The sequence below is a fragment of the Myotis yumanensis genome, unplaced genomic scaffold (genome assembly GCF_028538775.1).
Source record: "Myotis yumanensis isolate MYYU_CA2020_CCGP unplaced genomic scaffold, mMyoYum1.0.hap1 SCAF_4, whole genome shotgun sequence".
Classification (NCBI taxonomy): domain Eukaryota; kingdom Metazoa; phylum Chordata; class Mammalia; order Chiroptera; family Vespertilionidae; genus Myotis; species Myotis yumanensis.
The window spans coordinates 54851785-54878554 of NW_027223755.1; the positions used below are offsets into that span (position 1 = coordinate 54851785).

The 26770-nt window shown below is 39.0% G+C and overlaps 1 protein-coding gene across 1 annotated transcript in view; it reads left to right on the plus strand.

The window, feature by feature from the left end:
- The first annotated feature begins 1221 nt into the window (after positions 1–1221).
- The window catches only part of ERAP2 (endoplasmic reticulum aminopeptidase 2), a 39107-nt gene continuing 13558 nt past the window's right edge, over positions 1222–26770 (plus strand). The window contains exons 1-13 of the mRNA XM_070412372.1: positions 1222–1266; positions 3183–3870; positions 6650–6788; positions 10272–10406; positions 12510–12630; positions 14415–14569; positions 17451–17564; positions 19364–19495; positions 19738–19869; positions 21722–21790; positions 22776–22951; positions 25060–25139; positions 26148–26331. Coding sequence (XP_070268473.1) covers positions 3314–3870; positions 6650–6788; positions 10272–10406; positions 12510–12630; positions 14415–14569; positions 17451–17564; positions 19364–19495; positions 19738–19869; positions 21722–21790; positions 22776–22951; positions 25060–25139; positions 26148–26331 — 1994 coding nt within the window. The 5' untranslated portion in view covers positions 1222–1266; positions 3183–3313. The remainder of the gene's footprint in view (positions 1267–3182; positions 3871–6649; positions 6789–10271; positions 10407–12509; positions 12631–14414; positions 14570–17450; positions 17565–19363; positions 19496–19737; positions 19870–21721; positions 21791–22775; positions 22952–25059; positions 25140–26147; positions 26332–26770) is intronic.

Consider the following 26770-nt stretch of genomic DNA (forward strand, 5'->3'; position numbering starts at 1 on the left):
GGGCTGGGGAGGAAGCATATGTCACTTCCCAGGTGGCTTACTGGAGGTGACATTTGCCTTGTGGTAGGTTTACACACGACACATTGAGAGAGATGCATTGCATATAGAGTGGCAGCCTCAGTAAAGGTGAGGAAATGCTGGCTCACCTGGAAATGGGAGTTTCCCTAATTAGCCTGAAGCATGGAGCAAGTGTAGGGCAATCTGAAAAGAAAAACCTAAAAACATTAAAAATGCCTCCCCCCACTCAGCAGATATTTATCGAGGGTCTCTTATATGCCAGACTCTTCCCTAGGCTCTGGGCATGAAGTGGTGAGCAAAGCAGACAAATTCCCTGTCAGCAAGGAGCTTATGTCCTATTGGGAAGATAGACAAAACCAATAAAGACTTACATAGTGAAGTATCAGGAATTGATACATGTGAAGATGAAAAATAAAGCAGGCTAAGGAGATAGCCCCTGGGTGGAGGCTGGGGTGGGCTTAGGGAGGAGTGCTGCTGTTTAGACAGAGCCAACAAGGACAGCTTCTCTGAGCAAGAGATGGTTGGGAAGACCAGGATGACATAAGAGAGTGAGATATGTGAATTCCCTAAGAAACACACATCCCAAAGTTTATTCTATTATCAGGGAAAAAAGAGTTAGAAACCCCTCTGGTGAGAAATAGTTTTAAATAATACGCTATGAAGTCACCTGGATCCTACTCAACTTTTTCTTCTAGGAGTCCATAGATCAATATGATCACCCTGGTTCCTCACTCTCCGTCATCACTTCTGTCCTCAGGGGCAGGGGAGAATCCTGAGAACTTACAGACACACAGACAGATACACACAACTAGGCTGGGTCCTGTGAAAAGGAATGCTGCAGAACTACCACCACTCTCTCCCTCTCCCTCTCCCTCTCCCTTCCTCTCTCCCTTCCTCTCTCTAAAATCAATAAAAACATCTCTTTAAAAACACACACACACTCAAGCTGGGTTCTGAATGTTTACACTTGGGGATAAGAAATGGAAAAGAAAAAGCAGCCGGAGCAGCAGCCGAAAAGCTAGATGCCTACCCTGACTTGCTGTGGTGTGGCTCTTGCTCTGAAGCCACTTGCTAGTTCCTCCTGCTTTCCAAACAAAAGCTTCTGTGCTAAGCTCGTTTATATCTATGTGATGGTGAACCAGCTAGTGCTATGAACAGGAAGTAGCCAAAGTTCTGAGACTTATGAAATAGAAAGTGAAAGCAAAAATAAGTCCCCCTCCATTCAAATCGGCAACAACGTGGCTTAAGGTAACCTTTAACATTTCTCTTGAATTTGTCTTTAAATCAGAATTTTTCAGTGAGGCTAACGGCCAGAACTGAAGGCATAAAACTTCTGTACTGAGGAAGTCTTGCTAGTGAAGGCCAGGCTCTGTGAAAGGGTGTGAATCAGGCACTACTGTATTGGAAAGTGTGTGCTTAAAGGTGGGACTTGATTTAAGAATCTTCTGCTTAACTCACTCACTCTCTTTTGGAGACTGTTTAGCCTTTCCCAGCCTTTGTTGCAATACTTGCACCTCCAATCCCAGGATGTTTTGTTCACTGTATTGCTACTGAAGCTATAGTGCAATATAATGGAAAAGTCCATGAGATCAAGGATCTAAGAGCTATATTTTGGTCTTGATTCTGCTTCAAACTTCCTATGTGATTTTAGGAAAGTCACCTTATCTGGACACTAAGGACTCGTGTTATCTGACATTTAAAGTCCTTGCCAGTTCTAAAGTTAAAGACTATATGAGTAAATACCAAGGCCTTTCTCTCCCTCTTACAGGAAAAAAAAAAATGCACCTTTCTTGGAGTGTGTTTGCTACAAGTTGGGTCAGCACTACTTCTTAATTTAGGCCAGAGAATGCAAGTTATATCCAAAATAATAATTTAATATTTAACATGCATTACATGCTTCCTATATGCTAGTAGCTGAGCTGTGCTAAATTCTTCAATTAATCCTCCCATTGTGAGGATGGTGTAATTATTACATTATTTTATAGGTGAGGAAACTAATGCTCAAAAAATCAGAAATTTGTCCCAGCTCACACAGGTAAGTATGGCAGAGCTAGTAGTAGAATCCAGGCATCCTGATTCCCAAACCTAGAACCTAACAAATAAGCAATTTCATTTTTCAAAATATCAGAAATTCAAGCTAATAGACTGGTTTTGGTTTTATGTATCAGAGGTTTCTGGAGCATTGAGATTTGGTAATTTAATACTTGTCAAAAAATAATTTAACCATTATTTTATTCTTCTTTGCCCTTGTTCATTTAACAATATCTGTTGATCTGCATTAATATTGCAAATTGGAAAAATGAAGTAATTGATCAGATAAGTAATTCTAAAGAACTTGTTAATAATGAAAAGGGAAATAAACGATTCATGGGTTTAAGTTGAAGCAGGGAGGGAGCAGGTAGAGGCAGGTGGCAGGGTAGGAGTTGGTATATTAACTATACTGCCCTAATTTTATATGTTCGGTAGCTATACCCTTCTAATAAGAGGAAATCATCTTAGTTCTGTTTACAGAGGCAGTGAATTCAGTTTAATTTGTGTTTTCAGAGGTAGCCTAAAATGCAGAGGACAAAAACAATTTTTAATTGTTTTTCAGAATATTATAAACTCAAATTTTATTTCCATAGCTTTTGATATATTGGAAATAATCGGAGGGTAAACATCTAGCTTGACCAGCATCTTTTATATCAATAGCCATAGAATAAGGCCATTCAGATGTGTATGAAAGAGGCAAAGTTCAATGCCATTAATAGTGATATCTGGTATCCAAAGAATATACTCTTTGTGACTTAGAAAAAGAAAATATAAACACCTGTGTAGTTCACTTTCAGGTGTCCAAGATACTCTTAGGATGATGCAGCCAAATGTGAGAAGCATTCACCAGGCAATGTATTTACGCACCTTCCTTCTGCTCATTGTACAGAAATGCAGAGGGCATTTGTTCCATACAATTTCAAGGCAGAGGCCTTTCATTGGAGTTCTAAAAAATTTGTGTTTGTAATATAACCAGATAATAGCCCAATTTCTACTTTATTTTGTGGATATTTGGCCTGATTCTGACAGCAAGCAGGTTTTCCCTATTCCCATATATCCTTTTATTTTTTTTAAGGTCTTATTTATGAGCTGAAATCGTTATTTCATGCTAATAATGTTTTATTTTCTTCTAGATGAAATCAAGGTATTAAAACATTGTTTAGATCCTATGTGACACAACTGGAGGATAGAGTGCTATGAAGAACTATGAGAGTTAGTCTGTAGAGCAACCTAGACAATAGATTTGACATTCCACTCTTCTGCAATGGTTAATTCACACAGAAAACTAATATTTAATGTTTACATAGGATTTTACTGCACAGCAATCATCTTACCTAAAATATGCATTTGTTCTCGGTTCTCCATGCCATCTAGTGATCAGTTCAATCAGGACCCTGGGGCTTTCCCAGCGGCCACCAATGGAGAACCATTTCCTTGGCATGAGCTAAGGCTCCCCAACACGGTCATTCCCCTCCACTATGACCTTTTTGTTCATCCAAACCTCACCTCCCTGGACTTCGTTGCATCTGAGAAGATTGAAGTCTTAGTCAGAGATGCCACCCAATTTATCATCTTACACAGCAAAGATCATGAAATCATGAATGCCACCCTTCATTCAGAGGAAGATTTGAGATACAGGAAACCGGGGAGACAGCTGGATATTTTGAGTTATCCTGCTCACGAGCAAATTGCGCTGCTGGTTCCAGAGAAACTTATGGCTGACCTGAAATACTATGTGGCCATTGACTTTCAGGGCAAGTTAGCTGATGGCTTTGAAGGGTTTTATAAAAGCACGTACAGAACTCTTGGTGGTGAAATAAGGTAAGATGTTGCCCCAGCTGTTTGCAGTCTCTCATGATACTTTCCTTATGTTAGACCTCTTTGCGAAGAGCATGTTTCAGCAATCATTTATGAAAAGCCCAATAAACTGTGGGAAAGGAAGCAGAAGGAGAAGCTCTGCTGTTTCTTAAGGAAATTGCAGTAAAGCTGGGAAGGAAGAATGCAGAGGCATAAACTGCTGGAGGGAGAGTAGCTGGGAGGAGAAGCCGGTGTGTTTGCGATAAGACAGACATGTTTATGTTCTGCAGGAAAGGATGCTCAGTGCAGAGAGCTGAAATAGGGGAGGATTCTTAAAGGAGGTGAGCCTTCATCTGAGACCAGAAGGGAATGTGAGATGTGGCCAGAGAGAGAGAAAATGAAAGTATGCAGTTTACCTAGGAACCAGCATGACTCAAATTCAGGAGGCAGGAGCAAATATGTTTGGAGAACTGAGAAATACTGTTTATTTGATCACCTCATGTTTATTGGCTACATGCTTTATGCCTGGCACTGTTCTAGACACTGAATCTATAGTAGTGAGATATGAATGAGGTGATAAATGTTATGAAGGCAACAAACAAGGTGCCGTAATAGAGAGTAAGTCTAGCTGGGAGTTAGCTCAGTGGTCAGGGAAGTCCCTGTCAACAAGGTGCATTTAAACTGAGATCTGACTTTTTTTTTTAAAAAGGACACAATCATGAAGATGTAATAGAGCAAAGTGTCCCCAGAAAAGGGAACAGCAAGTGCAAAGTGGGACAGACTGAGAAAAGAAGGCCAGTGTGGCTTGAAGAGCATGAGCAAGAGAGAGAAGTAGAGTTGAAAGGGATGATATCACTCAATACCTCTTGTGAGGATTTTAGGCTTTTACTTTAGTGGAATGGGACTCACTGGAAGGTTCTGACTTGATCTATGCTTATAAAGTTCAAGTGTATGTGGAGGATCCATTATAGGGAGGAAAAAGTAGAAGAAGAACAATCATTTAAGAGGACATTGCAGTAGTTCAGGCAAGAAATGGTGGCTTGGGCCAGGCTAGAGGTGGTGCCTTATGGAGTAAGTGATTGAACTTGGCATTTCTTTTGGAGGATAAAACAGACAGAATTTGCTAGAGGTAAGCAAAAGAGGTAAGAGAAAGAGAGAATAATTTGTCCAGAGCTGGGTCACCTGGGAGGGAAGAAGAGCCTGGCTCTCCTACCCTTTATCAGTTGTGTTCAGCTGCCAGTTAGAGGAACCCAAATACAGTGGCTCAACACATAGGGGGTTAATTTTCTCGTGAAAAAATAAAAATAAAAATCCGAAAGTCGGGCAGCTCAGGCTTGCTACAGTGCTTCTCGGTGTTATCCAGGACCCAAACTCCTTCCATCTTTCTGCTCAGCCTCCCTTGGCATATGGGTCCCTTCCTAATATAAGATGATTTGGGCACCTCTGGCCTTCAAGTCCACATTCCAGGCAGGAAAAAGGGGAAGTGGGGGAGAGAAAAAGGCAGAAAGAAGCATTCCAGCTGAGTCTGACTCCTTTAACAGAGCTTTCCCACCTGGTGACTTCAACTAGGCCAGGAATCATATGCCTACCAAGTTGCAAGGGAGTCTAAGGGACACTGCCTCCTGGAACAAAATCAGGATTCTGATGAATTGCAGAAGGGGAATATGTTAGTAGGCGACTTTAGCAGCATCTGCCACATACTTGCTTTTCCCTCCCCCACCTCAGGTACACATTGCCCTCTGGGGGCTCAAGAACCCACCTCAGAGCCTTAGCAGTCCCCTTAGAACAGCCTTCCCCAGGCCCAGCTCTTTCCCCCACTCCCCTGGGATGCTTCCCCTCATTGCAGCCTCAATTCTGAGGGGCCTATTCTTAGGTCCAGTGTAGTGCTGGATAGAAAACTCAGCAAATTCTTTCCACTAGGGCGCCATGTGAAGCCTTTTCTTAAATGTGTTCAAGTGACCATGGCCCTACCCAAAGAAGATACTTTTTAAGGATATCATTTTGGGAGACCTGGAGGGGGGCATTTTGGGGGGGTAAGAGCTGGAGGACTTCCAGAATGCCTCCCAGAATTAGCTGCAGGCTATTTCTGACTCTTGTTATGATTATCCTGATAGCGTCTCCTTTACAGTCTGACTTATACAATTTCAGGCATTATCCAGGTGGTGTGATATAGAGATTTGTCTATGCTATAGCTCCTTGCCTCCAGTGGGGGGGAAACTTGAAGATAGAGTTTCCTTTCCAGAGTTCCTGGGGATCAGGCTGAAGCTGGGACGTGGCCTGGCTTCTTCCTCTTCCCTTTCCTGCTTTTCTTACTCCCTTTTCTTTTGGCAGAATTTTCTTAATAAATCAGGGTCTGCTTCCTAGGAACATATCCTAAGTCATGACCCACAATTCGTCATATGTCTGGTTGAGATCCCAACAGGTTTAGAGATGGTACTGACCTACTAATTTCCTAGCCAATTTTGACCTCAAATTGACTAGACATGCATGCTTCTCTCAGCCACTTACTAGCTAAGGATCCAGGTAAGGTCACGCCAATTCTCTGAGCCTTAAATCCTTGTCTGCTAGGAGAATGGAGGAGATCCTGTAAGTGGGGTGCCCAGCACCAGGCATTATTCACAATTGGCAGCCACTTAACTAAAAGTTACCCTCGTTTATTTGGAGGGAAAAATCAAGCCTGGATTCTCAAAAATTATAGCTTGAGAAATTAAATATGTCACTTCCAGGATTGTTCTGACGGCACAAATTCATTTCTGTCTTGGTCTCACTTATGTATTCTGGCTGGGGGTGGTTCTTTTCACAGAACAATCGCAGTGACAGATTTTGAGCCAACCGAGGCACGAATGGCTTTCCCTTGCTTTGATGAACCATTGTTCAAAGCCAACTTTTCAATCAAGATAAGAAGAGAGAGCAGACACATCGCACTATCCAACATGCCAAAGGTATTGCCACTTACAGAAACATTGGGGAATTATTCTCAAGTTGAGCCTTTGTCCTTGCTGTGTTGCTTTTAAAAATATTTTCTTTTTTTTCAAGACTTACAGTATTAATTTGTTTTATTGTACTTATTATTTAATAACCCCAATCCTTCTAGATTTTAACATGGTTTTGTTTGGGGCATTGTTACCCCAGAAGCTTTTTAACAAAACAAAACAAACAAAGTGATTTACAGTTTCTTTATGTTCATATGGAAACATTGTTCTTTTAAATCAGTGTTACTTGGCCAGAGACAAAATTCAGAATCAAGTAGAGCAGTACTTCTCAAACTTTAATGTTCACATGAATCATCTGAGGACCTTGTTAAAACTCAGATTCGGATTCAGTCAGTCTTATGGTGAGGGAGGCCCCAGATTCTGTCTTGTTAACAAGCTCCCAGGTGACAGATGCCAACTGCTGCTGGGCCAGGGACCGCATTTGAATGGCAAGGATGGAGAGACCCCTGCCCCAAATATTCTGACCTAGACTCCTGTGCTGGAACTTACAAATCCATTTTCATTTTTATAAGTCGCAGTGGTAGTTCTTAAAACTATGTATAAAAATTATTTATTGTGGTTATACACTTTTTTAATTTGAAAGAGACCTTTTATTTGGCTTGTATTTGTACTCAAAATGCAGAGACTCTGAAAGACACAGTGGACCTGAGCTAATTTGGTATTTCCTCACTAATGCTGTGCTTGCCATTTGCGTTGTTGAACAAAATGTAAAATGTTTCCCCACCCTGATTTGTAATGTAGGGCAAAGGTAGAGGCTCTCCTGACAGTGCTTCAGCGGAAGGGGCAGCACAGAAAGCAGCCGGCTCAGGGCCCTCCCCGCTGCCCTCTCGGCCCTGAACAGTGGCTGGACTCATGGGTGAATGGGAGAAATGAGTTCATAAGCTAGACACTGAACTTCCCAGATTTCTATTTAAATAGAAAAAAGATATTTGCTCTGAAATACTGGCAGCGCAGATCCAGGGGAACATTGCACTTCACACACATCCTATAGCTTTTCCACGACTGTGAAGACAGCAATTTAATTAGCCCTCTCATTTTCAGGTAGAAATGCTTGCAAAGCATAGTGCAGTCTCTTTCCTGGCAGCTTTTTATTAATATGTTTTATATATGAATAACTATGGAGGCTAAAGTAAAAACAGAGTTCATAAAGCCTTTTCATTAAAGTGTGACACAAACATAAACGGCCATTTTGTTAAATCAGAGTTTAAATTTTCTATTTTTAGAAACCTCCAGTAACTTTTCATATTTAAGAAAAATAAGTGAACACTTTATAATATTTCCTACAACCCTTGAAACTTTGCATTGCCTCAGTTGACTAGACCAGTTCTCTGGATCGTGTCATTTTCAGCAAATATTCGCTTAACATTCTGCTCCTCACTGACATGCTCAACATGTTTAGCCAAGAAAAAAAGGAGACCTAAAGTAATACCACAATCATACTTTTTGGATAATAACAGTGACAGCACTTAATATGGGTTATGGTCCGGTGGGAAGAAGCAACAAATACTAAGTTATCGATTTGTTTAATTAAGAATACAAGATTTAAGGGAAGTGAGGAGGCCAGCCAAGCACTGGTAGAGGCAGCTTATCTTTGGGGCATTTCTTTGTCCTCTTCATTCCTTAAAGGAGCACACATCTGCTGGTGACACTCGCTGTGCAAGTAGAGTCCTGCCAGTGTTGAGAAAACTGCTAACTCCTCATCTAGCAACAAGTGTTTTATGCTTGAAACTTACATCCCCATCCTGGATGAACTTATACTAACACCCATACGCTTCCACTTAAGGCAATGTTAATCTATGAGTCACTCCAAGTTCCTGAACAAAACTCAGCCTCCATGGGGCACATCTTTATCTGAGGGAAAAATCAGAAGGAATGCCCATCTGTCTCCTACACATCATTGCTACCAGCTGTCTGGAGGCACGGCCGCTCATTTCCCCATAGTACCACAGCCTTGCCTTCTCTTTCCCTCACCCCTCCACACACCCGACTAAATGGTTTTGCTGCCGAGTTTGGTCAGAAGACTACAGTCAATGCCTTCTCTCTGGCCCCCTCTTCCATAACCCTCTTTTTTTGCTAGGAGTATGTATCCATAGAACTCTACTTGCATCAGACTCATAAAGAGATTATTATTGAGCAAAATGAATTTGCTGGAAAGAAGTAATTACATCCCAGAATATACTGCTAATTTTCTTAGAGTATGTGGTCAGTGTCTTCTGCTTTATAGGAACTTAGGAACTGAATGCTTTGATACAAATCTGTAGAATTAAATTATGTAGAATTTAATAGCACAAACATTTGTCATCAAAGTAGGCTAGGCAGTTTATGGTAATATTTCAAGCTATTGTCTCTTGCCAAAGCAAACTATAATCTTAACCAAACACATAAAACATGCTCAAGAAGGCCTGGTTAGCACGGCGCCAAGCCTGACACCTTGCAAAGGGGGGGTTGGGGGGGTGGGGGTGGAAGGTTATGAGGAGGGGAGCAAGCTAGCCCAAGAGTTGTCACCAATTTGAAGAAAGTGGTATTTTCAGATTACTAAATCTGACCCATTCAGTATTTAGGGGTATTGTACCATATTGGAGATCATTTCTGGGACTAGCTCTTCAGTGCAAATAAAGATAGAACTCAGTAATTATTCAGTGAATTTGAGAGATGCAGCTGATGAGTCTGTAGGCTTAAAACTTTTGCTTCCTCAGTACATAGACAGGAGTTTAAATTACTAATGACCTCCTTGGCCTGACTGCTTTCGTTGTGAAATCAATGAAGCAAAGATAAAAATAAGACTGTGACTAAAGCTGTCACACAGCGAGGTGAAAGAATGAGCAATGCCTTCGGAGTCACACGGTCACATCCACATCTTGGTCTTGCTGTGGAACTTGCCTTGTGATCTTGGGCAATTCAGTTCATATTTTTGAGACTCTGTTTCCTCACTTGTGAAATAACACCTACCATACACACACACACACGATAACAGGATTAAAAGATAATGCAAATCATTTAGCACAGTTTTGCTTCCCATTTCCTTCTGCAACAGAGATTTACTTATTATATAACAAGGGAAAGGGGGCCATTCTCTGGTATTTTTCCTTAGAAGTGCAGAACTTGAATTTATGGCAATTTGGAGATTATTGCATTTCAAGAAAATAGAAGCATCTAAGCTGCTATTATGCTCTCAAGCGATATAAGCAAATACATTTTCAAGCAAATAAGACTGGCATACATTTTGGGATCTCAAAATTAGTGCAATGTATCTTCAGGAAAGTCCAGGGATAAGAAAATAAAGGGAGGAGAGATCGCAGAATGCTATGCCCTCCTAGAAGGGCATCAGGTCCTTCAGAGTGTCAGGCTCTCCTCTGACTTACCTGGCTTACGTCATAGCCACTGGTGTAAAATACTCCAACTTTCAAATACTGACTCTTTTCCTTCCTGTAGGTTAAGACGATTGAACTTGAAGGAGGCCTCTTGGAGGATCATTTTGAAACTACTGTAAAAATGAGTACATACCTTGTAGCCTACATAGTTTGTGATTTCAAGTCTGTGAGTGGGACAACCTCATCAGGGGTCAAGGTGAGATTGAGATCTAATTTCATACACAGCACAGAATAGTGTTCTGAGCACAATGAACTTTTCTTTATTTTCTTAAGCTTTGTTCCTTATTATCAAAGTATCATGCTTATCTTACAAACAAGAAATAGGTAAAAAAAAAATAATAATAATAATAAATTACCCATAAATCCATTACTAGGATATAATTACTGATAATGTTAATGTATACCTTCCAACTACTTTCTATATGTATGTCAGTATATGGCAGTATCCTATCTAGTAAAGACACAATATGCAAATTGACCATCACATAGTCACAAAGATGGCGGCGCCCATAGCCACAAGACGGTGGTGCCCAGTACCCTCAGCCCTGCTGGAGTCTCCCAGTCCTTTCAGCCCCGCCAGGGGTGGCAGGCCGTGGTGCGGCCGGACCCACCCTCAGCCCCCCAGCCTCCCAGGGCCGGCCTGAGGTGCAGGCAAGCCTGGGATGTCAGCTGCCCAGCCACCCAGGGCCACCTGAGGCTCAGGTAACCAGGGCAAGCCAAGGCTTGCTCTGCCGGCAGTGGCAGCAGCAGAGCTGTGATGGGGGCGTCGCCTTTCCCTGATGGCCGGGTCACCTCCCACCCCTTAGGGCTCCCGGACTGTGAGCAGGCAGGGCTGAGGGACCCCCCTCCAGTGCATGAATTTTCATGCACCGGGCCTCTAAAATACATATATATATATATATATATATATATACAGTATATATTGTATATATACTTTGTATAAAATATATGTGACTATTTTAACTCAATCTTTACCATAATATGCAATAAAAATTGAATGCCATTAAATATTTTTCTGTAATACTATATTAATAAATGCTTAGTACTATACCTCATAGAGGTACCATAAAATTTTTTTAATCAGCACCTTATTTCAGGACATTCACATTGTTTCCAATTGTTTTTCTTAATGAAAGAAACTCTTCATAATTTTTAGAGTCTTCATTGTTTGCAAAAATTTACAATACCCAATATTTATTTTTATATAAGTTTTGCAAACATCAAGAGACACATTAAAATAAACAAAAACTCCTTACCCTGAGGAACCAAATGATTGACATAAAAACATATTCAAAGAACCATAAAATAATAACGCTTATGAAAAATAGCCATAAAATGGCTATAAAATGGCCATTACAATTTGCATACATATGACAACTATGGAAATGTAGATAAATTATGCACCATGTATCTGCACACACATCAGGGCATCTCTGCACATAGGTCTGTGTGTGCACAGCTATAGACACGTGAGCGATCAGATGGCGCTTTACTTCATAGGATAGGTTGCTGTCAGCTTCCTTGGACTCCTATCCCAAGTCTATAGATTCTACATGCATGACTTAGAGCAAGTTACTTAATTTCCAGGGAGATAATAGCAGCTACTTCGTAATGTTATTGAGAGGATTAATTTATATTTACATGTACACTTTTAACACAGTGCCTGGTAATCCATCAAAACATGGCAGCCATGAACATATTCTTCCTATAAAAGTTCTCAGGAACTTCAGTTAGTTCAGAGCATGAAAGCAGATAATGAAATGAAAGTAGTACTATGCTTGAAACCCAAGAAAATCAGAAACTAACTTTATTTTTTCTACTTAATGGCTATTTGCTTTGAGGGGAGTCATTGAACATATTTGGCATTTTTTAGTTTAAAGTAAACTAGACTAGGAAGGGGATCCAAAAAGTTCTTAAAGGCTTTTCCACCTCATAAAACTATGTTTTATTTGAATTGTGCTAATCATTACTTTGGAAGGCCTGTTTTAAGTGTACATGATACTGATGAGCTCAAGTGGACTCTCATGACATAATAGGTTAACAGAGCTTGAAATGTACAATTAATACCTAGGGAATGAATTGTCATGAAAGATGCAGGGTTGTTTATAATTTTCCCGTGTGGCTTTTGCTTTAATACTTTACAGAACATCAGATCTCCTATTGACAACATGCTTTAATGGTATTTCAATAATTCCTTGAGACATGCAGTTTGCTTTTCTTTGGATAAGGTTTGTCAGGAATGGGATCATGCCGAGGATCTGTCATTCAAAGACCACTCTTTCTGACCAACATTTTGCAGGTGTCCATCTATGCATCCCCAGACAAATGGAGTCAAACTCATTACGCTTTGGAGGCATCACTGAAGCTACTTGATTTTTATGAAAGTTACTTTGATATCTACTATCCACTCCCAAAACTGGGTAGGTGTCTTTATTTTTGCTTATAGAATTTGCTTTGAGTCCCTCCCCCTTTAGATGTAATTTAAATGAGCACTCAGGAGGTTACATAGTACAGGAAGCAATAATTTGTACCTCAGAGAGGGTCCTTGAGTGTAGAAAAGTATTTACGAAAAGCCTAAGTAGTGTGGATAATTCCTCTATTCTTTTATCAGGTTTGAAATTAAAATAGCTGCATTCCATATGGGGTTTAATTTGGTGAATTTTCTGGAGCACATTTTTTTTCTATACCATATTTGTACAAGACCAGCAATGTTTCATAAAAGTTGCCACAGATTTATGGAAACATCAAATATAAATTTATGAAGATCAAATATAAATTTATGAAAATTGTCCCTTCATCTCTTATCTGTAGTGTAATTGAGGCTAGAAAATAAGAAAGACTGTGGTACAGATTTTTAAAAAATATTTGGAGGAGATAGATAATTTGCATGTGGTAGTAGACCTTTATGTAAGAAAATACAGTCAATCTTGGTTTTAATTTTCTATCTTAAAAAATAAGATAGAAATATCGTAATATTGCAGAACATATAAAAACTATGATTTAATTTTGTAGCTTTATAGATTACTTTTTAAAAGTTTCTGAAAGTGACAAAACATTTATTTCCTTTGGGACATTAGGAAATATTCCTCCTTATCATATCATTCTCCTTTCCCCACAACCTCCATTCAATTTTTTTTTAGAGAAGGTAAAAGGGAACATTAAAATACACCAGGAGCTTATAACTATAGTTGCTGAATCTCACTGTATTATTAGAGTGTGGATTCTATATACCCCTTAGTATACCCCTTAGCACAGATATACTAACTCCAGTTACCCACAATCCACTGCTCTCCTCTATGTCAAAAGTCAAGGAAAGATTAAATAACAGCAATCAACAATCTGATGTTGTTCTTGAAAAATGCAACCTTGAAGAGTATATGAAATGTATTTTAAAGCTAACTGAAAAGAAGCATGCAGCTTAAAAAAATAGAGCTGATTTAAGTGTCTCTAATGGCTTTGAGAAATAATCCAACTGATAGAAGATCAACAGTACAATTTAGAAAAGGAGTCATTTCCACATTTGAAGTGCTAATGGATACAGATCTTTATTAGTGCCAATTTAGTTTCTTATTTTGTTATAAGTATTTGTTTTTATACACTGGAATTAACTAGTACTAATTCCAGACAACGCCATTTAAACCAATGACGTGGTTCATTACAAACTTAAAAAAATTATCTTTCTTTTCAGCTGAACAGTACTTCTTCCAAAATGTCATGGCAAAATAAAAAAAAATCAAGATCAAATATTAGCCAGAAATTTTAAATTTCTAACTTACATGAAGTCACCGGCAAAAGATGCATACACACATAGACACACACACACACACACACACATACACACACACACATACACACACACATACACATACTTCCTCCCCCACCCATGACTTAGTTAAGAGGTAGAGAAAATATCAATGTTGAGAGGAAATTGAGGTAAAAACTTTTTGAAAAAAACAATGGTTAATGTCAATATGGTACTTCAACTGCAACTAAAACTGTATTGATAGAATATATTCTACTTGACATGGGTACTGATTATTTTTAGTGCAACTACAAGACACTATGTCAATGTTAAGATATTCTTGATGTTTTTAGAAAGTCTGCTATGTATACTGCAAGGATCATAATGTATTTGAAGAGGAAGCAAATCCCACTTCTGGTATGGAAGTCATAATGATCAAGTATGGTTGTTCTTATGTTTTAGATCTAGTTGCGATTCCTGACTTTGGAGCTGGAGCCATGGAAAATTGGGGCCTCATCACATATAAAGAAACATCACTGCTCTTTGATCCAAAGACCTCTTCTGCTTTTGATAAACTATGGGTCACCAGAGTCATAGCCCATGAATTAGCACACCAGGTACTTGGTACTCATGACACTTTCTTAGTATCAGTCCAAAAGAGCATTATGCAGGACACCACCAATCTTCCTAAAACAACATAAAATTGTATTATTTTATCTCTAGAGGGGACCTTACGGATTACCAAACTAGACACAATATGTCAAGTAGCAGAGGGCTACAGCTCTAGGCTATGGGACTCATAGAGAAAATTTATCATGAGAGAAGTGATTGCTTTATTTGTCTAAAACCCTTCAGGGTAGACCCTCCAAATGGCATTTAGTAGTGAAGGGTAGCAACTATGCAAATTCATAGAACACAGAATTGGAAACCCTACCAAAAATATTAAATATATTTTTCTTATAGCCTTAGTACTGTGACATTCCAAAATCAAGCTTCTTGAAACTTTGTGAGGATTACAGATGTCTGTTCCTGTCGTATAGTAGGCCCTCAATTAGTGTAAGTTATTAATGATGATGACAATGCCCACTACTACTGCTACCATTACTTGCAGAGTAAGATTTCCAAGGCCCACTTATTGACACTGTCTTCCATACAAATATGGAGCCAAAAAACTAATATTATAGATATCAGAGACCATTTCTACTCTATGTATTTCTGAAAATCCCCAGTAGCACAGTGAATTATTTAGAGCCCTAGAAATTCTCTTTCACCATGTAGGTAAATATCATGACAATATAGAATCTGGTAGTTTCTCTTCTTTTTAATGTTTAAGTTTACCTTTTATTATCATCATAACAATGTCTTTTGTTTTTTTTTAAGCAGTGAACTAAATACCCAATTACATAGGAGCAATGCTCTGCATTGCACTATGTGGGCAGCTTTCTCAGATTCAGGATCTCCCCACTGGCCCATCATAGAGATTTTGGATATTTGTCACTGGTAGCTCTAAAGCACTTAACTAAGCCTAGAGATTCCTAATCTTTCTACCCAGTGTTCATAGGGAAATGGTCGGAGAGCTCTAGCTCTTCAGCTCCACGCTCCCTCTGAGTTTTCCTTTAATAGCTTTTCTTTTGTGGAAATGCAGAGTGTATGGATGGATAAAGCAGCAGGCTGCACTAGAATTTTTTGGCTTGACTATTTTGTCTCCATATGACTGTGTCACTCCTCTGTGGAAAACCCTGGCAAAAACTCCCAGTGCCAACTGGGTGAGTCAAGGGTCCCCAGAATGGCATACAGGGTCCCCATGACAGCCCCTCTCCACCTCTCCAGCCTCATCTCTTACTGACACCCTAAGTTTTAGCCATCCCAGACCACTGCCCTTTCCTGAACATGCTAGGTTATGTTGCTCCTCTATGAGTTTGTTACTATTGATCTGCCCAGAGCACACACCACTCCCAACATACCCAAGACCACTTGCAAGACTCAGGAAATGAATCATTTCCTAACTAATCTACAAACTCTCCAAGTAGAACTGATTCTTTCCTGCTGGAACCCTCTGTCCCTGTACAGACATTGATCATGGCAACCTAATGCTTTATTGCATTATTTGTCTGCTGGTTGACCTCCATCATTTGTAATGAGACAGAGGCTGTATTATATGTATTCATATTTCTAATATTATGGCTTGGTGCCAGGAACATAGGTTCTCAATAGATACTCGTTGAATGAATGAATAAGCAAACTACTCTTGCTAACTAAAAAAAGTGGCCAGAATCAGCTCAACCTGTTTTTCTCATATTCATCATTTCTATAATTGAGGAAACACCACCTGTCCCTTCTCACAAATGTCCTTGGGAAGATTGGTGCCCACTTGCAAAATGATCTGAGGGCCATCAAAAAAGGAATAGAGCTCAAACATTTTCTAAAAGCTACAGATGTAGCTGTTCTCTACAACTGTATCAAGGCTCTTCTGGATCTTTAAAATCCTTTAGTTTCCCATCTTCCTGGAGACTGCAATCCTAAAATAGATAAACTAGATGCACTGTATTGGGTATATAGGCTAAATAAATAAAATATAAAAGGACACACAAATAGTAATATTTAAAACTACAGATCAAATATAGGTCAATGGTAGAATTCTATTTAGATTATCCTTATACATCCTTTTTATTTTATGTACATAGTTAAAATCTTAGACCTTTATTCACTTTAGTGGCCAAGTTAATCCCTGGAAATGTCAGGGCAGAGGTTAACACCAAGTATGCTCATCAGTAATACTAAGTAACAATTTGAATGTCCTAAATGAATTCTTAGGATCCTCTTAAGTACCTACTACTTAAATAAAGAGATAACTTCACCAAGGATATTTTGACTTATATTTTTTCCTTAGACCATCACCATATATCAAAGATAAGCTAAGATTATAGTTGTGCAAGACACAAACACCCCCCACCCAAAAAATGTTTTATTTTCTTCTAGAATCTAATAGCTAAGAAGTATTGAAAGGATAGAATGAAAATTGGAGAGTTGGAGGCAATGGGAACAAAAAAGAAAAGTGAAGCAAACAAAAATGTGGTAGTGAGACAAAAAGGCAGGGAACTCAGTTGAATAACACTAGTGAGTCGCAAGAACTTTTAAAACATGCAAAGCCTGACTATTTAGTCAGGGTCACTGACCTCTTCTCCCTTAGATTATCAAATTAAAAAGTGATGACAACCAATACAATAGCTGTCAGGTCTGAATGAATCAAAATTATACCTATTTTTTTGTCAGATTGGCAAAAAATATATTTTGTGTGTGCCACAGGATTTTAATTATTTTATATGTGCCATGAGATGAAACAGGTAGAAGGAAATTGTTCAGAAAGAAAAGGGTAGCTAAGATAGAGGAAAGTCCTTATTTACTAAAAGAAGAAAATTGGCATCCATTATATTTATTACAGTTAGCAAATTACCTGTATTTTTTCACTTTGAATAACATGGAGTTTTTACCTCCTAGTGGTTTGGCAACCTGGTTACAATGGAATGGTGGAATGACATTTGGCTCAATGAGGGTTTTGCAAAGTACATGGAACTTATCTCCATTAATGCTACATATCCAGAGCTACAATTCGTAAGTTCACAGTTTTGTACATCATACCATGTGCTCTAAGCAATTGTCGATTTACTGTTAAAATGTTTGTGAATGCTAAAGCGAAAACAATATAGCATCGTGTTTTTGAGCCTATGATGTTTTGTTTGATATACAAAGCAAATGGTATTAGTTTGCTAGGCCTGCCATGATAAAATACCAGACGGGGTGGCTTAAACAACAGCAATTTACTTTCTCATAGTTCTGGAGACTACAAGTTTGAGATCAATGTATCAGGTTTGGTTTTCTCTGAGACCTCTCGCCTTGGCTTACAGGGGCCTCCTTTTTTGCTGTATCTGCACATAGTCTTTCCTCTGGTGTTTCTCTGTGTGTCCAAATTTCCTCTTCTTATAAGGACACCAGTCAGGTTTGATTATGGCCCACCCTACAGCTTCATTTTAACTCAGTCCCCTCTGTTAAGGCCCTATTTCCAAACACAGTCACATGCTGGAGACTAGGGCTTCACCTTAGGAATTGGAGAGGAGCATACTATTCAGCCCGTACCATAAATTCCCCAAACAAAAAAATTTTGGACAGAGAACTCCAGTAGCACAAACACTCAGGTGTGCATGTGGAGCGAGAGGAAGAAATTTCTCTGCCCATATACAGTGATATAGGATAAGATAATGCCCGTGGCTATAGATCCGTGCAGAGTTCCTGGTATGTAACCTGAATTGGGCATGACTGGGGGCACGGTCCTCTAGGATTTACAAAGGGCCTATTGTTCACTTCCCCAAAATGTATAAAACGATTTCTTCAATGCTCTCCCTTCAGGGAGCACGCCCTTGCTTTCCCTTCCCCTTCCCCCTCCCTGCCCCAGGCGTGTTACCTTTAGTTTCCTCACTCCCAAGCTCCAACGGCCCTTCCTTGACCTCTGGAACTTGTTTGCTAAACCCACTTCTTCTAGGAATTACTTTGTCTACCTCTGTAATTTACCCAATAAATGTTCTCTTACCAAAAAAAAAAAAAAAAAGATTTCTTCAAAATTGTCTTTTTATAGACACAGGGGATCTAAACACCACATCAAACTGGCTAATGATTAGCTCTTTGGAGTAGGCATTGGTCTAGTACATCGGTTCTCAACCTGTGGGTCGTGACCCCTTTGGGGGTCGAACGACCCTTTCACAGGGGTCGCCTAAGACCATCGGAAAACATATATATAATTACATATTGTTTTTGTGATTAATCACTATGCTTTAATTATGTTCAATTTGTAACAATGAAAATACATCCTGCATATCAGATGTTTACATTATGATTCATAACAGTAGCAAAATTATAGTTATGAAGTAGCAACGAAAATAATTTTATGGTTGGGGGTCACCACAACATGAGGAACTGTATTAAAGGGCCGTGGCATTAGGAAGGTTGAGAACCATGGATTCAAAGTCAGTGTCTTATTGCTATGTGATGAATACATGTTTTAGTCCCAAAGCTTCATATAGTCTCACTTATAAAATGCATATAGTGCATCTCCCAAGCAGGCAGATGATGGATATAAGTTCCTGGCATGTAGCAAGTGTTCACTAATGGGAACCATTAGTGTTAGTTCTGTATCCAAAGGCTTGGTAGCTGGTAAACATTCATGACATATCTGAGGGGATGTTGGATTTACACCTTTATGAGTAGAGAATTGTTGAAAGGGAAAGAAACTTATAATCAATTGTCAGAAATATTAATTGAATAATTACTTCTAAGAATATCTTGCTAAACCTAGTATGTTTTCTATTGCTTTGAGAATGTCAAATTGAAATTGAAAAAAAATGTTCTCTTCTGTTTAGGATGACTATTTTTTGGAAGTGTGTTTTGAAGTCATTAAAAGAGATTCACTAAATTCATCCCATCCTATCTCCAATCAAGCAAAAACCCCTACTGAAATACAGGAAATGTTTGACACAATTTCCTACAACAAGGTAGTAAATGCTGTGGGCAGTAGAAACTGTTTTCAGGAGAACTAAAAGGAGGCCTATAAAATTAACAGTTGAAGTTGGTGCTGCCGGGTTACTGTCACCTGTTTTACTTTATTTGCTGTTCATTTTTCAGACATTCTATAAGTTCTGTAAAATTAAGCTTCCTTTAAAAATATGTCACACTAAAAAAAATATATCCTACTACCTTTTCCTTTATATATTCTTTTCTTTTTCTCTCTCTTTAGGGAGCTTGTATTTTAAATATGTTCAAGGATTTCTTGAGTGAGGAGAAATTTCAGAAAGGAATTATTCACTACTTAAAGAAGTTCAGCTATGGAAATGCTAAGAATGATGATTTGTGGAACAGCATGTCAAATGTAAGTCAAATGTTGGATTACAGCAGCTGTTAAGCCTATAAGCTGAGAGGCTAATTATGAAGGTTATAAATAGTTATATTGTCAGTCAACAAACATTCCACTTGCCACACTACCAGGGTCCTTAGAAGACAGCACCTTCCCTTTCCCTCTGGCTCCATACTAAACTGGGAGGCCACACTGGGTTAGCCAGAGGGGTTTGGCACTTGACCTCCTTCTCTTTGGTTTCCCTGCTGTGGTTAACCATACACTTTTATCCTCCCATTTTCCAAAATCTTTAATGACTTTGTAATTCCTATTAAATAATAACTAATCTTCTCTGCCCAAATTTTAAGGTTGAACTCTACTTGTTCAATTTGTCTTTGGTGTGTGTAGTAGTGTGGGGGAAATTAAAGGAGAAATTTGGCCAAGAATAAGAGGATTTTTAAAAGCCAATTGTGAATACCGCTATGTTAATCTTTGTCTCATTATGCTTATAATCATATCAGGAAGGGAAGGAAGGCATTCTTACCCCATTTGTACAGATAGGAAAACTAATACTAAGGGGAAGATTTGCTCAAGATCATATACCAAGTGAGTGATGGAGTCAGTGCTTAAAATCTGTTTTCTGACTCTGAGTTTAGTATTCTTTCTTTCCATTACATCACAGTTTCTTCCCAGTTATCAGTAAAGTCTCCCATTTAACCTTCTCTTAAAGGTCCTATATTTTAGTTGACCCCTTTCTGATGCCAAATGAAACTGTGGTATGCAAATGATAAATTCCTGAAAATAACTTACTCAGCATTATGTCACATAACGTCAGTTCTAATCCATGTCATAGCAACTTGGAAATCAAAAGAATTCTCTGGTGTTATTTTTTAAAGTCATTTAATAGCATTTGAGAGCCTTAGACAATGTGTATGTCATTTTCCCTACCTACAGTTGTTCTTAGAGCTTTAAATCCTAGTTTAAAGGGTTGATTGCCAAGCAGGTGATTTTCTTAGGTCTCATATCAATTCTGAATTCAAAATTTATTGTGCATTCATTATACTAGTATGTTTGCTACTATGGTAGTCATTGGAAATAGCAAAGTGTTTTCCCCAATGCCAAGGAATTTATGATGTGATAGGAGAAAGTTAATACTAGACACAGTTACCTAAATGATAAAGAAGGACATGAGTAATATGCAGACTAAAAGGATAAACTAGGACCCTTTCCAGGGGAAAGGAAACAAATTAAAGAAAAATTCAACAAATTGATTCAACCCTAAAACAGTTATCTCACCATGGTGAACTTCTTTAGCAAATTTTAAGTATATAGATGAAAATTTAATTCATCTGGACATGATAAGGAATATAGAAATTTCTGAACTAACTCTGTGTATTTCCTATGGTCACTGCGAAGATGCCTTTTACAGTGGGGCCTTGACTTACGAGTTTAATTCGTTCCGAGACCGAGCTCGTTAAGGAGCTCGTTAACTCAAATTACTCTGTCAACTCAATGCAAAAAATCGGAGGAGAGACAGCTGGTATCTCAAAAAACTCGTTAGTTGGGACACTCGTAAGTCAAGGCCCCACTGTATTCATTTCATGAGTTGCTATGTTCATTATCAAATGTCTAGATCAGTGGTTCTCAACCTTGGCTGCACATTAGAATCACCTGGGAATCTTTTTAAAATCCTGATTTCTGGGCCTCAACGAATGAGGATTTTTAAAAGATTCCCAGGTGATTCTAATGTGCAGCCAAGGTTGAGAACCACTGGTCTAGATGAATTTTCATATAGCTATGCTAGTAAATGTCTGCATTCATGTCTAATATGCATATTCAGTCAACTGGCAGTGCCCGAATGGTAGTGCTCTTTATTCTTGTTCTATAGGGTTGTTTAGAAGGTGATTTTACATCTGGTGGATTTTGTTATTCCGATTCCAAGAGGACACGCAGCACAGTAAGTATAAAGAGATCTACAGAGCAGACCAGAGCTGGCCCAGCACCTGCCGGGAGTGAGTGTGTAGAATAGCCCAACTGTCCCTTTAAGTAACTGGAGAGGAAGAGAGCCTCCAGGATTTTCCTTGAAACAAAGCAGACTGAAGGAGGAATGTTCAGGCCATTTAGGGGGATGATGCTGTTACTGCCACAGTTTTGTTGTTATAATTCAGCTTTCCCACAGCCCCACGGCTAGCTAAGAATATCTCAGCTTTAAATGCCGCTGAGTGCTTACCGAGGCGCTGGCATCCTCTAGGCTCTGAAAACTGCCAAACAGGGTATGTTAGGTTTGGAAATAGAGCAAATGGCTTTTGGCTTTCTTGAGGGCTTGTCTTTTTGTTTACTTCTGGGAAGTTACTGGAGCACTTTAGGAGAGAGGGAGAAAAAGTCATCATAAACAACAACAACAAAAAAGCAAACTCTTATTTAACAGAGTCATGGTAATCCATAAATGATGGATTCTAAAGGAGGATTCTGGATCATCCAATTTTCAGAAAGCCATGCTAGAAGCTAGAGGTTTTGTTCTCCATTTAATATACTTCCGTTGATACATGGTTCTGTTGGAACACTTAAAGCTCCCCTTAAAGGAAGCCCTTTCTCTCCTAGGCCACCCGCCCTGGGCTCCACCATGACTAAAAGGGAGAGGTGTTTCTTTTCTTGTTGTTTTCAAAGGGAGCAGGAGGAAGGCCCCATCTCAAACCCTCCCTCTTGGCTTTCCCTGTCCTCTGTGTGTTAACCTCAAGCTCCCACTCACATCCCTCCCTCCGGTACCTTGCAGAGAGCAGCCCTGTCCAGTCCCCGCATTGCTCCGCCCAGAGGCAGCCCGAGTCCGGGTCCGCCCTCCTCCCCCAGCCTTGTTTCTGGCATCCCAGGGGCCCCAAATTTCTCATCTCTCTTGGTTTTTCTCTCCTCTGTGTTGACTTAACCACAGTCACTTGTCCTTTCAGCTCACCTTTCAGGGGGAAGGTGTGGAGGTCAAAGAGATGATGGCTACGTGGACTCTGCAGAAAGGAATCCCCCTCGTGGTGGTTGAACGAGAAGGACGTGCGCTCAGACTGCGACAGGAGCGCTTCCTGAGCGGGGTGTTCAAAGAGGACCCTGGATGGAGGGCCCTGCAGGAAAGGTGGTCTTCTGTCGGTCTAATGGACCTCATCTCCGTTTGCTTGTTGTGGCATTAATTTTCTTTCAGCTTCTCTGGCGACCGCGGGATGCTATCTCGCGCAGGAACGAAGGCCTAAACTAGCCTTGACCACATTTAAAGAGCTGCAGGTGGCCCGGACGGCGTTGTTCACAGTTGCGTTCCTAGTACTTCTGCAGCCACCTTTAAAAACTCAGTTCTGATGCAGAGGTGGTCGACTATATTTCCATTATAATATCCCCTGACTCTTTTCAATACTAGATTTCTGGGCCTTAATAAGTTGCGTGACTGGCCTATACCTAGGAAGTGTTATTACAGCTATACAAATCAAAGGAAGAGAAAAGATATTCCCCATGTGATAAATTAAATGCTAAGACCTCCTGTTGCCTTTTTATTTTCACTAATAGACTATAAATGTAATGTCTTAAAATATATGCTGTCCTTGGTAATAATCAAAGCAAATCCAATTAACCACACAGTCTTGTTCACCAGCCTATCCTGAGAAAACACAACACTGTTCTCTGATCTATTAGCCTATTAACAAGAGGAATTAGGTTAGTTTAAAATGAAACAATGCAAGTGAATCTGTGCTGCCTCTTATGATTGTTATTTCTTTTTTCTAAAGATCTAGCTGTCTAATAACAATTCTAGAATTTTTCTGAGAATCAGAAGCAAATTCCAGGGCTTTAGCATAAACCAGGTAGAATAGCACATAGAAAGCGAATGTTTTCTCCTTTTGTTTCATCAGTTACCTACTCCCAACCTAACAGCAACGTTTATGCTACTTCTCTGAGACACAGTTTTCTGTCTTTCTGTATGTTCTTCTGAAGTCTGAACTTCAAGAAGCTTGGACGATTTATAACTTAGCAACACAGCCTGGACATTTTTATGTTTGATTCATCATTGGGAAAGCAGGACTCACAATTTTGTAACTTATCAAAATGTCACAAGAGAGTTCAATAGTGTGGATGGTCCAGAATTACAAAGATCTACAATGACCTGTATTTTTCCTCTTCCTGTAGCAGCTTTTAGATTACTGTTTTAAAATTATTATTCTCTAGTTCATGCCTATTCAAACTTGTGAAATGCTAATCTCCCTCTTTTTATCCCCAGATATGTTTATCTGGAAATATCCCTTTCTTCCAGAGCTAAGATTTCATCCAGGAATCATTCCATTAAGTCTTGGCAATATCTATGTGTCCATTTTTTACCTTTTTTGTGTAAATATTTCAAGTGCTTTGTTAATTATCTGTACTCTTTGTGGGTTAGCAGGTAGATAATTCCTTTCTGACCCTTTCCTAGATGGAGTCTGTGTATATTGTTTCCTTTAATTTTATATATTTTGAGGACTTTCTCCTGTCCATTGTATACCTGTTAGTGTTTTCAAACCCATAATTTCACATGTGCTGGACTACTATGGTTAATATGGTTTAATGTGGTAAAAGAAGTAAATTCTGGAAGTTTCTAAAAAGTCAGTGAGGAAAAAAATAGCCAGTTTCTGTTATTTAACATAGTAAGACCATTGGAAAGTAACTGAGGCTTCTATCCATGCCTCTTTTCTGCTCTCTGGACTTGCTGACCTGCAGTTCCTAAACTGTTGGCCACTTACAGTCACTTAGCAGGTGGACGGTTGGATGTGGTTAGCTTTGTTGAGCAAAAGGGTAAGTGGAAGGTCATACTGGAATAAGATCTAGACTTCTTAAGGCTTTTTCCTACAGCTTTGATTCAGTTATTTGCATTAGTATCAGGCTGTCTGAATTTTTGGAAATATGAAAGGAAGATTGGATTTCTTTTTCTTCTTTATAGAAAACAATGAACAGAACTTATTGTGGTATTAGATTTATACAGCAAATGGCACAGGTAATTGTGACAGAATTCAACTAGGTATATGTTGCTACACCTTCAATTCTTCATCTTGGAAGACTTATTGCATGCCCAAGGGTCTGCTAGTCTTAGCCAATAAAATTTATAAGGTTCCTGATAATGTAAAGGATGGGTGGTTAAGTGCCTTTTACAGTTTATCTGAATCTGACAATGTGAAAATTGAAATAGTCATTTATTTCATTTGTAACGGTCTTTACTTTCTAACATAGGTACCTTTGGCACATCCCATTGACCTACACCACGAGTTCCTCTAATGTGATTCACAGACACATTTTAAAATCAAAGACAGGTAACGAACTGATTAGCCAAACATGTGTTTCAATTCTGAAATTATATATGTTCTGAACTATTTGGAGGAAAGATACTACTAATAAAAGTTTAAGTTTGAGAAATTTCTTATTTATCCATATACTAGTAACAGAAAGGACATTTTAGCTAGGAAGTAAAATTTTCATTCAGTGGGTGGTTCTCTTGTGCTTTTAGCATTCAGAAATAAGTTTTATTTATATCAAGAAATGATGGCATCCTGTCTTGTCTTTTAATACATACTAATCCAGCTGTGAAACCATGAGGCAAACATGTATAGTAGAAAAAAGCATACACTTAGGAATTTATTGTCTGTGGATTCATACCATCATTCTGTCATCTATTAGATGTGTGGCCTTAAGAAAAATGTTTAACACTTCCTGAACTTCAATTTTTTCATCTTAGTTTAAATGAGGACTAGCCCTCACAGTTATTAAGATAATATGATAATGCTATTTTATCACCTAGTATAATGTCTGTCATATTAAAAACACTTAATATTTCAATTTTTCCTTAAACACTTCACTGAAATTTGAGAGTATCCATCAGAACATCATATTCAACCTGGGGTCCTTATTTCACTCCAAATAAGGACTGAACTAGTGGATCAACTATTTACATACACATATTTCAATGGCTAGTAACTAAACCTGGAGACATGGCCACCAATAAATCAAGCCAAATTCCAGTCATGCTCATCATCTGGTTCATTGGACCCTTGCATGCCTCTTAGACCTGCATAAACTGTTTTTGAGAACAAATTTAGCAGTCTTTTTCATATGAATTAATTTATTTATTCATTTAATAAGACCATTATTTCCAGCAGAAACCATCCAGTAGATTATGAAAATCAGTATCATCATAAGTCTTCCAAAACTTTGTCTTCTTATTGATTTATTAATAATAGCGTAGAAACTAATTTTTTTGTTTTGGAGATGTTCCTGGCATGTATGCTGATAATGAAATGCCTATGCCAATTTCCTCCTCTCAGATGTTCTGGATTTACCTGAAGATACCAGCTGGGTGAAATTCAATGTGAACTCAAATGGCTACTATATTGTTCACTATGAGGGGCAGGGATGGGACCAACTCATTCAACAGCTGAATCAGAACCACACACTCCTCAGACCTAAGGACAGAACAAGTCTGATCCACGATGCGTTTCAGCTAGTAAGGTAATGTAAAATGTTATCTGATTTCACAGGAAATAACTGATTCATAACCAGATATGCTGATTTCAAAATCAAACATTCAGTGTTTTATCGTTCATATGATATGGACCTGAACAGAAGCCAAATACTGGCCATTAGGCCAAAGCCTACCCACTGATAAGGTATTTCAGCACACACATGCTTAGATGTTTAATCCACTATTTTAAAATGTGAAGAATTTGATATAAAAATCCTGACTTCTGGAATCTCTTTAACAATGAGAAGATTTGGCAGCTTTGGACCATCGTTCTCATAGGGCAGCCATAGAGGAGGGTGCAGTAGGAAGATCCCTGTAGGCCAGGCCTGCACTCTTCTATATGCCCAAGTCCCAGACAGTACACGTGAATGACTTGATTCATTCACTTAGGTGAAACCTCTAGGCACTTATGCTTTTAACCCCAGA